General features: G+C 40.4%; 1 protein-coding gene and 1 pseudogene across 1 annotated transcript in view; one reads left to right on the top strand and one right to left on the bottom strand.

Annotated features, from left to right (window-relative positions):
- Positions 1-20,138, bottom strand: part of LOC126248260 (Hermansky-Pudlak syndrome 3 protein homolog) — a 176,733-nt gene that overhangs the window by 82,011 nt on the left and 74,584 nt on the right. Inside the window, exon 7 of the mRNA XM_049949111.1 lies at positions 12,102-12,406. Coding sequence (XP_049805068.1) covers positions 12,102-12,406 — 305 coding nt within the window. The remainder of the gene's footprint in view (positions 1-12,101; positions 12,407-20,138) is intronic.
- On the top strand, positions 79-196 carry LOC126250005 (5S ribosomal RNA; annotated as a pseudogene).

The following is a 20,138-nucleotide window of genomic DNA, read 5'->3' as shown; positions in this document are numbered from 1 at the left end:
GGTTACTAAATTATGGTACTTCTGTTTCTCATGGATTTGTAACAATTATTGATAAAAAGTTTTCTAATAACAAGTCACACCAATGGCCTTGCCACAGTGGTAACACCGGTTCCCGTCAGATAACCGAAGTTAAGTGCTGTCGGGCTGGGCTAGCATTTGGATGGGTGACCATCTGGTCTGCCAAGCGGTGTTGGCAAGCGGGGTGCACTCAGTCTTTTTGAGGCAAACTGAGGAGCTACTTGATTGAGAAGTAGCAGCTCCGGTCTCGGAAACTGACATACGGCTGGGAGAGAGGTGTGCTGACCACATGCCCCTCCATATCCGGAGCCAGTGACACCTGTGGGCTGAGGATGACAAGGCAGCCAGTCAGTACCATTGGGCCTTCATGGCCTGTTTGGGTAGAGTAATAACCAGTCGCAGAATCAGTGACCTAACTTACAATATCAGAAATTAATTAAAACTTTTGCTTCCAGTTTACAGCTATACATTCATTGCTGTACACTCGCTTGCACACGTAACTGAGTTAAAACTTGTACTGAAGAAATATTCTGTAAAACTGTGATATCAAAGATATTGGAAAAGATGAAAATTCCACAATTAAATGGCACAACACACGAGTACAGCTCAATTTCAGTATACACACTACTGAAAGAAATTTGCCCCTTCTGAAGACTGGTATCAAAGAATCTGGAACGAACATAGTGAATAAATTTCAAAGACAAAATAGTGATTGGTTGCTATAATACCATTTACCAATTTTAATATCTGACAGTTATTCTGATTGCCTGCCTGGCCCAAGCATCAATACTGACACACAAAGGTTTTGGGCTACCTAGCCAGCAAGTTGTCCTGCAGTTCCATGGAGAGAACAATTGACGTGTGAGGCTGGTGTGGCTGCTAGAGGTGGTTTAGGCACACTCTTGCATTGTATGAAGCTACAGCATATGGAAAATCAATATTTGACATTGCTTGTTTATTTTCATTAGTTTCAGTCACTCTCTTGGCTGACTTATCACACTTTATGACAACCTCTGCTGTGCTTTGGACTCATTTCTGTCTGGGCATTTAGTAAACAAACTCTGTTATAGAATAGAATAGAATCTTTACTGTTGCATGACACACATTTGATTGAAACACTGGTGACTCGTCAATGAATACAGTTCTATGCCTACATAGGTATATATAAAAACAGCATACATTAAAAGAAGGTGAATGCATGCACACGCAAGCATGTTACAAAAACACCCTACATTTTTTCTTCTATCTAAAATTTTTCCACACTGTATCTTTTTAGCTATTTTTAATTTTTTGTTTCTGTAGTATATAAATATGGACACATATAAAAAGAATCCATATGTCCATTAAAAGAGAACACACACATACACAGAGATCACAATGTAGAAAAAAATTAATATCTGCTACTTGTCTTCCTCATTTACAAAATCTTCCACATGGTAATAAGATTTACTTTTTAAATATTTTTCAGTGTTTGCTTGTGCATTCCTTGAACTTGAACTGAATTTTATTACTAGTCTTCAAGGAAATTTAATATGGGGTATTTTCAGATAAGCTCAGACTGTGACATGGTAACATGTAATCTGATCTATGCCTTGTTTCATAAGTGTGTGCAAAAGATTTTCCTTCAAAAACGTGCAGGTTTTTTAGCTCGAAGAGGAGTATTTTCTATATAAACATAAAAGGAGTTTTCATTAAGTGAAGATTTAGGAATAAATGTTTGCCTGATTGCCTATTGTTTGTTCTCATCATACCTCTGATGATTTTTTTTCTGTAGTCTGAACACAGTGAGGAGGTTTGCTTTTTTGACACCCCAAAAAATTATGCCGATCTCACAAATGATATAAAATATGCATGATAAAAAAATTCCTTAACAGTCAAATCAGTTACTTTATTTAGAACCTGCATAAACAAAACTGTTTAATCACTTCACTAAACAGTCTACGCGATCAGTCCATGACAAGATTTTCATTATAGTAATTCCAAGAAATTTAACACAGTCCACAGTGATCAGTTCTCTGCCCTCATAGTTTAACTGTGACATATATTATGTGCTTTCATCAACCACTTGGAACGGCCTGTTTGTTTCCCCACTATCTGTGTCATCACCTGCGCAAGTGATTGTGAACCCTGTTTTTAACAACTTCTGAGTAGCATAAAAAATTATAATGTGGACATTTGTCATTGTACAACTACACAGGGTTTAGCATCAATTCTGAATTTTCCAAGGCTGTGGCAGCAGCAGCTGCTACAGTAACAGCAAATGTTTCTGTAGCAGTTAACCAACTAAGAACAGTAACCATAAGACAAAAAGAGAAACGCAACAGCAGTAGCAGTTGTAACTGCAACAGAAATAGCAGAAAATTCTGAAACAGCAGTTAGCCAACCAACAGTGACAACAGCAACTGAGGTTACAATTACTGCTGCAACAACAACAGCAAGCAAACAAACAAAAAACAAAAACAAAAATCTGCAGCCGCAACATCCCCTAAACCTAATTACTTTGACAAAACGAGGGAGTGCTGGGAGTCTACTTCTGCCAGTTTGTTCTTCACTGAAAGACAAATCACACAATTCATGTTGACTGTCAGGGTTCTCCCTTATTGTATTATAGTAACAAATTGCATAAACTGGTGCAGAAATTGCAACCATTCTCAGACCTCAGTACTTCGACTTTTCCTGATTTTTTGTTTGGTTTGCTGACTCATTACTAGGGTCAACAAACCTACATGGTAGCAAATTCTTCAGTATTTTAAATAATGTAAATAAATGTATGCAGCATGGGCTGCAGATCTGCAATTCTTAGGATGTGAGTTTAATTTTTCATGCAAATAATGAGGCACTCATGTAGGTGTGTGTGTGTGTGTGTGTGTGTGTGTGTGTGTGTGTGTTTTTGTTGACAAAGGCCTTAATGGCCAAAAGCTTCAATTGTGAGAGTCTTTTTGTTGTGCCTATCTGCGACTCAGCATCTCCGCTATACGGTGAGTAGCAACTTTTCTTCTCATAATATTGTTACATTCCATCCTGGATTTTCCATTGTTTAATATGTGACTTTATCATACACCTACCTCCAAATAGAAAAGTCAGTACGAAAACATTACAGTCACCTGAGTCAAATTAATTGAAGTTCTTAAAATCAGTAAGCTGCATGAAATAACACTTCACTCCACACTATGTTTGATGATGACATTTGGACAGAATGACTTACTACTAGTCAGCATCATCTATGGATGACAGGAGTGTAGAAGTTCTTAATAATAGGTGATGTCATACTCATCACTCAACTGATGACAGTCAATCAATTTCATTGTCTGAGGTACAAAGCACCTGTACGCCTGGTGATGGGGTAGACAGAAGTTAGATCAGTAGTTAATGAGTAACTCCCCTCACTGAGAGTCAACTGGTGTAATAGGACATTAAAAACTATGAAAAATGAATCCACAGCCTCCCAAAATCTCAGATACTATAGACATTATATTCTCCATGACTTTTTTGTTGTTTTTGTCTGAAAACATCTTCTTCTTGTATCACTTGTCTCTTGGCACCTTAACTGTCTACATGGATGGTAGAAGGTGATGTTCTGGACTAATTTACAATTTCATTTAAACATGAATTAACTTTGTGTAACATTATTAATATTTTCCGTCCTAACCTTCTTTTTGAATGTATTTTGTAGACATGTGATTCGGGGATGAACATGATGTTGCTGTTACTAATACAGTTAGGCTATTGATTGGTAGCCATTGCTGCAGCCTTAAAGGGATACTCTATAGTCAATGAAAGAAACTGTTTTTTCCAGAATTTGGTTTTTGAAGTCCAATCCATTTAAGGAACGTTATTCTTCTGCACTAATACTAGTGGTGAAATACTTGCCTTTGTCTCCACGGTCATGCATCACTCTATTAGTAGTGGACCAACCATTACAGATTGTGCTTATCCATAAATTAATTACCATCTTAAAATAACTCTGTCTTCTCTCTTTTTGCTAATCATATGGCATGAATAACATTTGATCATTTACCCAAGAGGGAAGAAGAATTATAGTGGTAGATTTCAATAACGCTGTAGCACATCACAGTACACCGTTAAGTACACCATTTTCATTTGTGAGTTGAGATAGCTTCTCACTAGAAGTGACTCATTTTGAACTTCCTCTGTGCTCTTTAGTTTAAACTCCTACAGTTTGTGCACATTTGTTTTTGGCTGAAGAGCCACTTACAGTAGTTAGTATCTTTAGTTGAGTGTTAGCTTTTGTTACTGCAGCAGTGCATCGAAGTACACCACTTAGTTTGTGAGTTGATGCAGCTTCTCATTTTATGTGATTTATTTTGAATTTCCTCTGCACTCTTTAGTTCAAACACCTAAATTTTGTGCATGTTTGCATATTTATCAGGCATAGTTCTGCGTCTTGTTAACTGTCTAGAGCATATTTCTGCCGTTTTTGGTACGAACAGGTACTATGGTTGCTGTGTTCAGATCTGATCTGAGTTGGTGACCTTTTGCTCACAGTTCCAGGTGGTGCTGGCTTCAGTTACACAACTTGAGGCTGTTGCCAATGAACATCACTGTGGAGGGCCAGACATGGGGATCCAAGCGACGTCCAGTACATCCCGTGTGTCCCCTGATCGGTCCACTACTGTGGCCACCCTGGGTACTGCCCGTACCACTATTGACCCCTTACCCGTGGTCAAGTGGGAGGACATTCCAAGGTGCGACAGGCAGTGAACGACATTCCAGGGTGCCGATTGGAGGACCTCCCAAGTTTGTCTGATGAACAGGTTTCAGGTGCTATCTTTATCTGATAACTATCCTGAGCCAGATGTAGTCCCTTGCCCTGTTTCTGTGGAAGCCCTTAGCCTGAAAAATCTGGGCTGTCACACAGGGTGGGATAACTAGTAGTTGCAAGCTCCAACATTAGGTGCATAGTAGGGGCTCTTGGGAATACTGTTGCCAACGAGGGGAAGGAATCCAGCATGCCCTCACTGTGCATATTTGGAGGGATCATTCCAGATATGGAATAGGTGTACCAGATGCCATCAAGAGCACAGGGTGCAGCCAACTGCAGGTGGCTGCTTATGTCAGTACTAATGATGCGCGTTGCTTTGGATCACAAGAAATTCTCTCTGGGTTTGGGCAGCTAGCAGAAATGGTAAACACAGTGCCTCTTGCTTGCAAAATGAAGGCAGAGCTCACTATCTGTAGTATCAGCAACAGGAGTGACTGGGGGCCTTTAGTACAGAGCTGAGTGGTGGGTCAAAATCAGAGGCTCAGATGCTTCTGTGATTGTGAAGCCTGCAGATTACTTGACTTGTGCCACATGGAGGTGGGTCTTCAAGTTCTGCTTAATATGTTGGGGGTCCACTATACACAGGAAGCAGCTAAACAGGTAGCAGGTGCTCTGTGGAGAGGACTCAGCAGTTTTTTTAGGCTAGACAGTCTCAGGAAACTACAGAAAGGACATTAGTCTTGAAGGGTGCTGGGAAAACACAGCACAAGGACAGACCTGGCAACAACTAGTCATCGTCGTCGTCGTCGTCGTCTGCCATTCCTCTCTGGACTTCATCGTGGACCTCCAGTTACGGCAACCGACTTGGGCAGCGTCCTCTCCAACCTTGTTGTTCCATCACAACCTAGGTCGTCCTCTTGCTCTTCTTCTTTCAGGTTCACTGCAGCAGACTTTCCTTGTGAGATCTGTCTCATTGAGTCACATTACATGTCCACCCATCTCAGTCTACACAGCTTTATGAACTTGACCACATCATCCTCCTTATAGCAGTCATAAAGTTCATCATTCCTTCGGCTTCTCTATGTCCTATTTTCAAATACAGGTCCAAAAATACTCCTCAATATATTTCTTTCATGTGATCTCAGTTAGTTTTCACCTTGCTTTGTAATTGTCCACATTTCTGAGCCATAAGTAAGTACTGGGTATATCAGCAATTTGTAATGTTGGCACTTAGTCCCTCATGATAGAAGCTTGGATTTAAAATGTCGCAACATTTCAAAGTAGCATCGGTTAGAAAAACTTATGTGAGCCATAATTTCAGTAAATGTGGTGCCATTTGCTTCTATCTTTGAGCCCAGATAGGTGAAACATTCCACTTGCCCAAATGTCATTCCATCAAGGGTTATTGTGGGCTGTAAGGGTTGGTTAGTGCCATTATACATATACTTCATCTTTCCTTCATTAATTCTCAGGCCTATCTCTGCATTCAGTTTTAAAGCTGAAAATGCACTTTGTAGAGCTCTATGTCTTCTTAAATCCAGGTCATCTGCATATCCCTGCAATTGCACAGAATTATAGTAGATAGTACCTCTTGTCTGAATACCCAATTCGCGTACCACTTTTTCAAGTGCCAGGTTGAAAAATAGGCAGGAAAGCCCATCTCCTTGCCTTAGCACAGTTCGAGTGGGAAACTGAGGTTATAGCCTGGACTGCACTCACACAGTACACTGGGGGTACTTTAGGGTGATCTCTATTAAACACCCCAATATTCCAGGCATTCAAAATTTCCACATTGCATCATAAAGTCTGGTCCAGTTTATTGTGTCACATGCAAATTTAAAGTCAATGAAAATATGATGCACACCAACAATGATCACATTGGTCTTTTCTACTATTTGTTGGAGAGTAAATATCTGGTTTACAGTTGACTTTCCTCGGTGTGAACCCACACTGATAGCTTCCATTAATGTCTGCTGCTATAGGTGAAAGTCTACTAAACAGGATATTTGACATTACTTTATATATAATATTTAAGAGTGTTATGCCTCTGTAGTTGCTGCATTTAAATAGATCTCCTTTCTTGTGCAACAGACACACTATCCCTACATTCCATTCTTCTAGTAACTCTTCCTTTTCCCGTATAAGGCACACAATCTTGTATATCCTACGATTTAGCTCAACTCCTCCAGCTTTCAATATTTCAGATGTTATATTGTCAGTCCCTGGTGCTTTATTGTTCTCCAATTGGGCAATTGCTCTGTTCACTTCTCCTTGCAGAGGGGGAGGTACTATGGCATATCTTATGGAGGGACTGGGATATCTTCAGTAGGGGACTCTGAAGCATTCAACAGTTCACTGAAATAATCTAACCAATGCTCCAATACCTCTTGATCATCAGTTAGTAGTGTCCCATTTTTACTTTTGCACGAGTTGGTGCAGAGCTTAAATGCTCTTCTTTCACTATCAATTTTCTGATAAAATTTTCTAACACCATTTGTTTTTCCAATTTCTCCAGTTCTTTAATCTGCTTTCTTTACCATTCCCTTTTCTTTCTCCGATGCAGTTGCTTCTCTTCTTTCCTTTTATCTTGATAATTTCTTACCGTTAGATGAGTATATGATTTCTCAAGCATTTTCCTGTATGCCAGATTTTTCTCCTGACTTATTATCTTACATTCTTCATCAAACCAGGAATTCCTCTGTTGTTTTCCTTCTTTCTCTAGCACTTCTTCTGGTGCCTTAATGACTGCATCCCTGCAAGCATTCAATTCCTGATCCAGATTATCACTTACACTAGGGGTGTATAATGCAAGATTCTCAGCAACCTTCTCAGAGTACATTTTACAGACGTCTTCATCTTTTAGCTTTGATACTATATATTTTCTTTGAGCTGTTCCTTTGACTTTTCTTGCCTTGGATATTCGAGCTCTTATTTTCACAATTACAAGGTAGTGGTCTGAATCTATATTAACTCCTCTGTAAGTACGTACATCTAGTAAGTTTGAGGAATGCCTACCATCAATAATTACATGATCAATTTGGTTGAAGGTATGGCAACTACGAGATAACTATCACATAAATTAATAAAAGATGGTACTGATCCCTCATCTGCACAAAACAGGTCATAACACTGTAGTAGAAACAAAGAAAAAGAGCATGCCAAATTCAAAAGGACGCAAAATCTCCAAGATTGGCGAAGTTTTACAGAAGCTTGAAATTTAGCGCAGTCTTCGATATGGGATGCTTTCAACAGTTACCGCAACAAACTTTTGTATTGAAACGTGGCAGAAAACCCAAAGAGATTCTGTCGTATGGAAAGGATAGCAGCAGAAAGACACAATCAATATCTTCACTATGTGATAGCACTGGTCTTGTTATTGACAACAGTACCACTGAAGCAGAGTTACTAAAAATGGTTTTTGAATTTCCTTCATCAAAGAACATGAAGTCAATATTTCAGAATTTGAATCAAGAACAACTGCCAACATGAGTAACTTAAATGTAGGTATCATTGGTGTAGTGAAGCAGCTTAAATCACTTAACAAAGGCAAGCCTTCAGTACAGATTGTATATGACTTAGGTTCCTTCCAGAGTATGCTGATACAACAGCCCCATACTTAGCAATCATATACAATCATTTGCTCACCAAAAGACCCGTACCTGAAGACTGGAAGGTTGCACGGGTCACACCAATATACTCAAGAAATGAAATAGGAGTAATCTGCTGAATTACAGACCCATATCACTAACATTGATTTGCAGTAGGGTTTTGGAATATGTATTGTATTCAAACATTATGAATTACCTTGAAGAAAATAATTTATTGACAAACAGTCAACACTGACATACAGAATACCATTCTTGTGAGACACAACTAGGACTTTATTCTCACAAAGTAGTAAGTGCTATCGACTGGGGATGTCAGATTGAATCCATAGTTTTAGATTTCCAGAAGACTTCTGATACTGTTCCTCACAACTGACTTCTAATAAAATTTTTGCATGTGGTATATCATCTGCTATGTGACTGGATTCATGATTTACTGTCATAGTAGTCACAGTTCATAGTAACTGATGGAAAGGGATTGAGTAAAACAGAAATATTGTGTGGTGTTTCCCAAGGAAGTGTTATAGGGTCTCTGTTGTTCCTGATCTATATAAACCATTTAGGAGATGCAGCCCTCTTAGATTGTTTGCAGATGATGCTGTTATTTACCATCTTGTAAAGTCATCATATCAAAACCAACAGCAAAATCATTTTGGCATGATTACTGTATGGTGCAAAAAGTGCAATTGACTCTAAATAATGAAAAGTGTGAAGTCATCCACATCAGTACTAAAAGGAATCCACAAAATTTTGGTTACAAAATAAATCACACAAATCTCAAGGCTGTGAATTAAACTATGTATTTAGATATTACAATTATAAATAATTTAAACCGGAGCAATCACACAGATAATGTTGTGTGGAAAGTGAACCAAATGTCACAGTTTATTGGCAGAAGACTCAGAAAATGCAATAGGTCTATTAAAGAGACTGGCTACACTATGCTTGTCTGTCCTCTTCTGCAGTACTGCTGCCCAGTGTGGTATCTGCATCTGATAGGCTTAATGGAGGACATTAAAAAAGTTCAAATAACAGCAGCTCATTTGGCATTACTGCAAAATAGGGAAGAGAGTTTCACAGATATTATACACAAATTGGGGTGGCAGTCATTAAGACAAAGGCGTTTTTGGTTGCGGCAGGATCTCTGCATAAAGTCTGAATCAAATTCTCCTCCAAATGCAAGAATATTTTGATGGTGCTACCTACATATGGAGAACTTTCCATCATAATGAAATAAGAGAAATGAGAGCTCACATGGAAATATTTGTGTGTTTATTTTTCCTGTGTGTTGAGAGAGAGGAGAATGATAGAGAAATAGCTTGACAGTGGTTTGATGAACCTTCTGCCAGGCACTTAATTGTGAACTGCAGAGTAATGATGTTGGTAACTGCCCACAGAAAAAAGTACTTGGTTTGCTGTTATACTTTCACAAAATGAGCAGAAGCTCAAAAAAAGAACCTGCTGTACCTGGTCCAATGACTACACACACGGCCATATTATCATGCAGGCTCCTATGTATGGATTTTCTCTTTTGGGCAAAATCCCAGGTAAGTTCATTGTTTCATCAGTGGCAGTAGAGGTGACAACTGTTGAAGTCATGGCCAACTACTTCCAGCCACAGCAGGTAGCAATATCCTCCTGTCAACCCCCCCCCCCCCCCCCCCACTTAGGCCTGTAGCACCTAGTTTTGTTTACATATGATTACAAGGGTGTGAGGATTTACATATTACTCATGTCTTCTTAATACTGTATTTACTCGAATTTAAGCCGCACTCGAATCTAAGCCGCACCTGAAAAATGAGACTCGAAATCGAGGAAAAAAAAATTTTCCCGAATCTAAGCCGCACCTGAAATCTGAGACTCTAAATTCAAGGGGAGAGAAAAGTTTTAGGCCGCACTTCCAAATCGAAACAAACTTGGTCCATTGTAATATGAGACACAATTTAGGTTGAATGAATGACGATACAGCTGTAGTAGTTTGGTTCGAGTCGTAAGCTTAGCAGTTAAGCTTTACCAGGTAGCCGTTGTTATGCGTCAGGCGCTCCATCCGCATTTATACGGGTACCCTTCCTTTTTCACGTGCTTCGTCTGGTTTGAATTGATTGCTTATTTTTCTTTGATCTACAAGTGCAGTTCTCTTTGTTATATGTGTTTCCGTCACTCAAAGCTGAAAATGCATTACTGTACTGTGTCATGCATTGTTTGTCGCATTCTGAAAATGAGGGTTTATGGCCTGTCGCCGCTCGCGGCATGGCTTGCTTTTGTGCACGCTACCGCCGCTTACAATTAAAAAAAACAAAAAAAAAAAAACAAAGAGAGGAATCGTCTCATTAGCGAAACAATGGCATGAGACTGCTATTTGTTGCTACTTACACTGCTGCTTTCTTTGATTATGATCAACAAGAATCAAATAATAGACTGCGTATGATAGAAGATGTTCTGAACGAGAATTTAGCGAAAATTTTTTCCGTTTGAAAATCTTTGCAGACGCCTCTTTAGTACATTACATTGTGCATGGAAATTAGTCATCTTAGATTTAAAAATCTAGTGAATTGCTGTGCTTCATTTTTGACTGTATCACTATTAGGCATAAGAATAATAAGAATATAAACATGACATGGTATGTATATTCTTCCGCGTCTGCTGTTGTCTCACTCTAGTTTCGTAGTTTATTAGGCGGACAGGATTTAAATGAGATAGCAGCAAACACGAAAGAATACGTGGCAAAATGTTTATGTTCGTATTATTCTTATGGTGAAGAGAATACTGCATGTGATTCACAATTCATAAAAGTTCCTATTAGCAACCATTTCTTCTCACAGTTAGGAAAAAATTCAGAAAGCAGAGTTGGCCATATTGACAAATATCCCAGTCTTGCCAGTCAGATTTTCGTAGTACATTGAAATGCTGCTACGTTCGAAGAGGAACAATACGGAATTTGTATTTACTTCGTTGGATAATGTATGAAAATGCAGTGGTCAAAGCTCGGGGCGGAGAAAAAAAAGCTTGTCTTCCACCTTTTTTTTATTTATTTACTGACGCAGAGGTTTTGGTGCCAATATTTGTCTTTGTGCCTGCGAAGCATGCCTGCGTAGCGCTACATATATTCGACGACAGAAGTTAGTTGTGGCGGCACCTACCAATATTTTTCAGAACTTCCACTTACTTTGCACTCGATTCTAAGCCGCAGGCGGTTTTTTGGACTACAAAAACCAGAAAAAAAGTGCGGCTTAGATTCGAGTAAATACGGTAACTATAATAATCAGTAGTTCTGCATTCAGGCTGACTCAGTCACAATAGTAAAAATCAAACATCAGGCAAGGAATTTCTATATAGATCGTATAATGTGTTTCAAAATTTATTCATCAGATACTCTGGAATGATTGCTACATGTAGATATAATGTTTCCAGTTGTATGTGGAAAAAATCACATGTTACTACTAGTCTCTCATTTTCAGAAAAGGGGAAGTGGTTTAGTATCTTATAGTGTTACAAATTACCAAATACTTGGAAGAGACTGTTTGAGAAGTAGTTTCATTGATTCTACATAAAAGTCCAGTAAATGGGCATACATTGCAAAATTGTTCTCTGTACACTTTATATAATCATAAAATATGCCAATTATTTGAAAACTTTCTTCTTTATTCATAGTGCCAAATGACAAAATGAACTTAAGTGTAGACTAAAAGCACAGTGTGATGAGGCAATTATGTTTAGTTTTTGTTTAAGTGTAGAGATTACAAGCATATACTCACAGCACTTTCCAGTGACTCATTTTCCCTTATTAACTGATGAGAAGATTTCAAGGTGTAAGTTTCCAGTCCCATTTCTGTAAGGGCATGAAGCAAATAGCTCTCCAAAGCTATGTGCAACACAGGTGCTGTAAATGGATACACAGAGACACAAGCTGCCTGTTGTAACTTCAAGGGTTCTCTTGATGCTATCATTGGGAAATGATAAAGAAAACCTTCTTGTTGTGTAGCAACAAAACAAACCACACTTCCAAGATTTTTGTAATAAGGTGACCGCATTGGGTGGTTTGTTGATATTTTCTTGTTTGCTGTAAATGGATACAGAATTCACAGAATTAGTGACCACACCAACAGAGTGCAACAATAGGACAACAGTGACATAAAATGAAACTGTAAAAATTACAATGTAAAATACTGATACTATAAATCACACATTAATGTAACCGCCTATCAAAAGCCTGAATAACCACCTTTTGCAGCACAGACCACAGCAAGACATGTAGAAAGAGTGGCAATGAGGTCTGGCAGGTATCATTAGGGCTGGGGAGCCATGCTGACTCTAGTGCAATGGCTAGCTGCACTAGGTTTCTCAGTTGAGGATACATAGTGCGAACAGCATGATCAAGGTGGTCCCACAGATTCTTGAGTTTAAAATACGGAGAATTTTACAGCCAGGAGAGTATGCTCTTTGAACCACACACGTACACCGCGAGCTGTGTGAAACATTGCAGCATGCTGCTGGTAGGTGCCATCGTGCTGTGGGAAAACAAACTGCCTGTAGGGGTGGAGATGGTCCCCAGAGATAGATGCATACTTGTGTTGATCTGCTGTGCCTTCCAGAAAGACAAGATCACCCAAGGAATGCCCTCCAGCCTGGACCCTTCCGACTATTGTTGCAGGGTGTTCGCTTTCAGACATTTCTTGCTGTACACACCAACGGCCATCTGTTTGACGGAGCATAAAATATGATTCATCTGAAAAATCCACCTGTCACCACCCAGTGGATACTCAGTTGCAGTACTGGTGTGCAAATTCTACCCTTCATCACTAATGAACAGGAGTCAGCATGGCTGTGTGAACTAGATGCTTGCTGTGGAGACCTATATGCAGTAACATTCACTGAAAGGTCATTGAGAAGACACTGTTGGCAGCCAATACGGCATTAGTGACCTGTGGTGCACCATAGTTGCCTCAGTGCCAATTTTCAAGAGTGCCATTTTGCCATGCGTGGTGTACTTCAACCACAGCAACACACAAACAGTTTGCAAACTTGGCCACTTTGGAAATTCTTCCGCCCTCAGCCCAAAAGCCAATGATCATGCCCTTTTGGACATCACATTCTCCATTTCTGCATTATGACAATGACTGCAATGTTTGCAGTATGTCCCCCCGCACCAACACTTTATATACTCTCCACTGTTAGTGCTGCCACCTTGCTGTCTGTGACTGGTTTTGCACATTGACATTGAACATAGGTGGTGGTCACATTAATGTCATTAATGTGACTGGACCGTGTGTGTGTGTGTGTGTGTGTGTGTGTGTGTGTGTGTAACACTACTGAATCTGCAGTTCAGTATTTCTCTAAAGGTGGTGCTTAGGTTGTGCTCTCCTCACCTTCATAATTTAATACTAAAAACTGTTTCAAATAGTTTGTCTGAATATGAAACACTATACTGTGAGGTATTAATACAAAAATAAAGAGTTTACAGATATGTAAGAAATATAGTCAGTCACCAGCCCCCATTTGCATGGTATACTGATAGAAGGCATTACAGGGAATGATTCAGTGTATCATGCTACACATAGCCCACAAATAATACACCGAATATAAAAAACAGCTGGGACAATACAAACATTATCTAACTTGTTGAAAGAGTGATCTGTCATTTTCAGAACTTTATGGGATTACAATTCTTGTAAGCATTACAGCCTGGCACAGCTGAACACAAATCGTAAAACTGAGTAACTCATTAAGGTCATACAACTGTAATAGAAAGGAAGACAGAAGGTCAAAGTAGTAGGGACACAATAAGATAACACTGCTGACAAACCTAAAGAAATGGACAGGATTGTGAAACTGCTGAACATCTTGTACACACAGCTATATACTTGGATAAGATGAATCATGAGCTCATACACATCCAATAATGGATATGCGTCCAAAGATGAAGAAGAAGGAGAAGAAGAAAGCCTGTGGCAGGCTGGATGTTTTTCTCTGAGGAAGTGGCAAACATATTGGGTATGAGATGTCAGCCAAGTATCACTGTCAATGTTGATAGACCAAGAAAGGCATTTCTCATCTAGAACATTTGTTATAGCTTTCACAATATATTTAACATTTGCCAGACGGAGCAAAATGTTGTGTCCAGAATGAGATTTTCACTCTGCAGCGGAGTGCGCGCTGACATGAAACTTCCTGGCAGATTAAAACTGTGTGCCCGACCAAGACTCGAACTCAGGACCTTTGCCTTTCGCGGGCAAGTGCTCTACCATCTGAGCTACTGAAGCACGACTCACGCCCGGTACTCACAGCTTTACTTCTGGCAGAAGGCAAAGGTCCCGAGTTCGAGTCTCGGTCGGGCACACAGTTTTAATCTGCCAGGAAGTTTCATATCAGCGCACACTCCGCTGCAGAGTGAAAATCTCATTCTGGAAACATCCCGCAGGCTGTGGCTAAGCCATGTCTCCGCAATATCCTTTCTTTCAGGAGTTCTAGTTCTGCAAGGTTCGCAGGAGAGCTTCTGTAAAGTTTGGAAGGTAGGAGATGAGGTACTGGCAGAAGTAAAGCTGTGAGTACCGGGCGTGAGTCGTGCTTCGGTAGCTCAGATTGTAGAGCACTTGCCCGCGAAAGCAAAGGTCCCAAGTTCAAGTCTCGGTCGGGCACACAGTTTTAATCTGCCAGGACGTTGCAAAAGGTTGTGTTTTCTTGATATGGTAATAACGATACAGCATTAGACAAAGAAACAAGATAAATTACATCTGTAGATGCTATAGCATCATCATGATAGCATCTAGAGATGTAATTTATCTTGTTTCTTTGTCTAATGCTGTATTGTTATTACCATACCAAGAAAACTTATTTTGGTGATCTGCTGATTCGACTGCCACACATTTTTTGCAAGAAAAAAGTAGAGACTTGTTCTTATACATGTAACTAGTTCTTTGGGGACAAACATTCATCATAAAACACTGAAAAAATGATGTTTCCTGATGCTATATATAAAAGAAAAACTGTGAAAGGTGTAATGTGTCACATGGGTCAGACTGGTACAACTAGTGGATATCACTAACATGAAACACAATTGATGACATAATTGGCCCTGTATATTTCACACGTAATGTAGCTTACAACTGATTCTGTTTCCTGATGCTGATCAATCATTATATTTATTGGTGCTCATTACTCCAATGCAGATTAGTCATATATTTATGCAAAAATTGTTGCAGTTACATTTGTTTTACACTACTTTGTATGTTTTATGTATGTTGCAATAATTATGATGAATAATAATTTTATTACGAGACACTGTTTCATTTAAGTTTTTGACAGACTGATAGCTTTTATTCCAGGAGTCATAGTCATAAACTATCTAGCTAATCATCATAGTGATAGACTCACTAATGAGTAATTTTCTTTGTATTCCATGAGAATCGCCAACCTTTATGGGTTCACAAGTGACTGAGACCAATCTTGGAACTACATTTTCTGCTACAGTGAGGGTATGTCCTGCCATGCCTGCCAGGGGTTGCTGCAGATTGTTTGTATGAGGTTTCCTTGTCCTTAAAATTTTTTAAAAGTTTTGACATTGCTGATTAGATCACTAGAAAAAAAAATTCACTTGGTGTTCTGTAATTCACATTTATTTGTGTATTTCAAAATTAACTCATCATCAGAACATCGAAGAAGAAAGGGGGACTTCTTCATACACAGTAATTTGTCATGTGTGAGCTAATTGCTCCAGAGCACTAATTTTTTTCTAACAATCTAATGAGCAGTGCTACAAGTTGTAAAAAATTTCGTTAGACAATGGTTGCAATTTTCCTAAGCGACTTCATGTAGCACCTACAAAAATCCCTTGCTCTTTCCTACAGTATTGCTTGTCCGAGCTTTGTCTTTGCCATCACTGTTTGAAGTTTTGTGAGCCACTGAAACAGTCCAATGCTATGTCAGATGATCAGAGGCATTGGTTGCACTATCTCTGGTGTCAGTTTGACACTATTTAAAGTGACTTCAGAATGTCTTTGTATTGTTTCAGTTATCCCCCTTCCTTTCATTGTCCGTGTTTGAGTTGTGAATAGTATTCTGGCAATATGAACAACACATCAAAGTTGCTGTTTGATGATGTTAGACTCCATCCTGGCAATATTTGTTTCTTCTGGGACACTGATTTTGATACACTGGTCTTGCCATTTCACTTTCAGTACTCTCCTGAACCATCACTTATGATATTTCTCAAGGAGCTTCAGGCGTCTTCTACATCTACATCTACATCCATACTTCGCAAGCCACCTGACGGTGTGTGGCGGAGGGTACCCTGAGTACCTCTATCGGTTCTCCCTTCCATTCCAGTCTCGTATTGTTCGTGGAAAGAAGGATTGTCTGTATGCTTCTGTGTGGGCTCTAATCTCTCTGATTTTATCCTCATGGTCTCTTTGCAAGATATACGTAGGAGGGAGCAATATACTGCTGGACTCTTCGGTGAAGGTATGTTCTCGAAACTTTAACAAAAGCCCGTACCGAGCTATTGAGCGTCTCTCCTGCAGAGTCTTCCACTGGAGTTTATCTATCATCTCCGAAACGCTTTCGTAATTACTAAATGATCCTGTAACAAAGTGCGCTGCTCTCCGTTGGATCTTCTCTATCTCTTCTATCAACCCTATCTGGTACGGATCCCACACCGCTGAGCAGTATTCAAGCAGTGGGCGAACAAGCGTACTGTAACCTACTTCCTTTGTTTTCAGATTGCATTTCCTTAGGATTCTTCCAATGAATCTCAGTCTGGCACCTGCTTTACCGACGATCAACTTTATGTGATCATTCCATTTTAAATCACTCCTAATGCGTACTCCCAGATAATTTATGGAATTAACTGCTTCCAGTTGCTGACCTGCTATTTTGTAGCTAAATGATAAGGGATCTATCTTTCTATGTATTCGCAGCACATTACACTTGTCTACATTGAGATTCAATTGCCATTCCCTGCACCATGCGTCAATTCGCTGCAGATCCTCCTGCATTTCAGTACAATTTTCCATTGTTACAACCTCTCGATACACCACAACATCATCTGCAAAAAGCCTCAGTGAACTTCTGATGTCATCCACCAGGTCATTTATGTATATTGTGAACAGCAACGGTCCCATGACACTCCCCTGTGGCACACCTGAAATTACTTTTACTTCGGAAGACTTCTCTCCATTGAGAATGACATGCTGCGTTCTGTTATCTAGGAACTCCTCAATCCAATCACACAATTGGTCTGATAGTCCATATGCTCTTACTTTGTTCATTAAACGACTGTGGGGAACTGTATTGAACGCCTTGCGGAAGTCAAGAAACACAGCATCTACCTGTGAACCCGTGTCTATGGCCCTCTGAGTCTCGTGGACGAATAGCGCGAGCTGGGTTTCACACGACCGTCTTTTTCAAAACCCATGCTGATTCCTACAGAGTAGATTTCTAGTCTCCAGGAAAGTCATTATACTCGAACATAATATGTGTTCCAAGATTCTACAACTGATCGACGTTAGAGATATAGGTCTATAGTTCTGCACATCTGTTCGACGTCCCTTCTTGAAAACGGGGATGACTTGTGCCCTTTTCCAATCCTTTGTAACACTACGCTCTTCTAGAGACCTACGGTACACCGCTGCAAGAAGGGGGGCAAGTTCCTTCGTGTACTCTGTGTAAAATAGAACTGGTATCCCATCAGGTCCAGCGGCCTTTCCTCTTTTGAGCGATTTTAATTGTTTCTCTATCCCTCTGTCGTCTATTTCGATATCTACCATTTTTTCATCTGTGCGACAATCTAGAGAAGGAACTACAGTGCAGTCTTCCTCTGTGAAACAGCTTTGGAAAAAGACATTTAGTATTTCGGCCTTTAGTCGGTCATCCTCTGTTTAAGTACCATTTTGGTCACAGAGTGTCTGGACATTTTGTTTTGATCCACCTACCGCTTTGACATAAGACCAGAATTTCTTAGGATTTTCTGCCAAGTCAGTACATAGAACTTTACTTTCGAATTCACTGAATGCCTCTCGCATAGCCCTCCTCACACTACATTTCGCTTCGCGTAATTTTTGTTTGTCTGCAAGGCTTTGGCTATGTTTATGTTTGCCGTGAAGTTCCCTTTGCTTCCGCAGCAGTTTTCTAACTCGGTTGTTGTACCACGGTGGCTCTTTTCCATGTCTTATGATCTTGCTTGGCACATACTCATCTAACGCATATTGTACGATGGTTTTGAACTTTTTCCACTGATCCTCAACACTATCTGTACTCGAGACAAAACTTTTGTGTTGAGCCGTCAGGTACTCTGTAATCTTATTTTTGTCACTTTTGCTAAATAGAAAAATATTCCTACCTTTTTTAATATTTCTATTTACGGCTGAAATCATTGATGCCGTAACCGCTTTATGATCGCTGATTCCCTGTTCTGCGTTAACTGTTTCAAATAGTTCGGGTCTGTTTGTCACCAGAAGGTCTAATATGTTAACGCCACGAGTCGGTTCTCTGTTTAACTGCTCAAGGTAGTTTTCAGATAAAGCACTTAAAAAAATTTCACTGGATTCTTTGTCCCTGCCACCCATTATGAACGTTTGAGTCTCCCAGTCTATATCCGGCAAATTAAAATCTCCACCCAGAACTATAACATGGTGGGGAAATCTACTCGTAATATTTTCCAAATTATCCATCAGATGCTCAGCCACAACAGCTGCTGAGCCAGGGGGCCTATAAAGACATCCAATTACCATGTCTGAGCCTGCTTTAACCGTGACCTTCACCCAAATCATTTCACATTTCGGATCTCCGTCAATTTCCTTCGATACTATTGCACTTCTTATCGCTATAAACACGCCTCCCCCTTCACTGTCCAGCTGGTCTCTGCGGTATACATTCCAATCTGAGTTTAGGATTTCATTACTGTTTACGTCTGGTTTCAGCCAACTTTCTGTCCCTAGTACTATATGGGCGTTGTGACCGTTTATTAATGAGAGCAGTTCTGGGACCTTTCTATAGACGCTCCTGCAGTTTACTATTAGCACATTAATATTGTTATTCCCTGTTGCATTTTGCCTACTCCTACCTTGCCGCATCTCAGGAGGTGTCTTCTTGGGCCTAGGGAGGGATTTCTCTAACCTAAAAAACCCCCATGTGCACTCCACACGTACTCCGCTACCCTTGTAGCCGCTTCCAGCGTGTAGTGCACGCCTGACCTATTCAGGGGGACCCTACATTTCTCCACCCGATAGCGGAGGTCGAGAAATTTGGACCCCAGATCTCCGCAGAATCTTCTGGGCCTCTGGTTTAAGCCTTCCACTCGGCTCCAAACCAGAGGACCGCGATCAGTTCTGGGAACGATACTACAAATAGTTAGCTCTGATTTCACCCCGCGAGCGGCGCTTTCCGCCTTCACCAATTCCGCCAACCTCCTGTACGAACTGAGGATGACCTCTGAACCCAGACGGCAGGAGTCATTGGTGCCGACATGAGCATCAATTTGCAGTCGGGTGCACCCAGTTCTCTCTATCGCTGCCGGCAGGGCCTCCTCCACATCTCGGATGAGACCCCCAGGCAAGCAGATAGAGTGAACACTGGCCTTCTTCCCCGACCTTTTCGCTATTTCCCTAAGGGGCTCCATCATCCGCCTAACGTTGGAGCTCCCAATAACTAATAAACCCCTCCCCCCGTGTGCCTGCTCGGACCTTGCTGAAGGAGCAGCCACATGTCCACTCACAGGCAGAGCGGGCGATGCCACACGACCAGCCTCCACATTTACCCTCCGCCTCGTGCGCCGCGAACGCCGCTGAACCCGCCACTCC

Source organism: Schistocerca nitens, chromosome 3, assembly GCF_023898315.1.
Source record: "Schistocerca nitens isolate TAMUIC-IGC-003100 chromosome 3, iqSchNite1.1, whole genome shotgun sequence".
Classification (NCBI taxonomy): domain Eukaryota; kingdom Metazoa; phylum Arthropoda; class Insecta; order Orthoptera; family Acrididae; genus Schistocerca; species Schistocerca nitens.
Note: the sequence above shows the minus strand (reverse complement) of the source record. Positions and strands in the feature narration are given on the sequence as shown.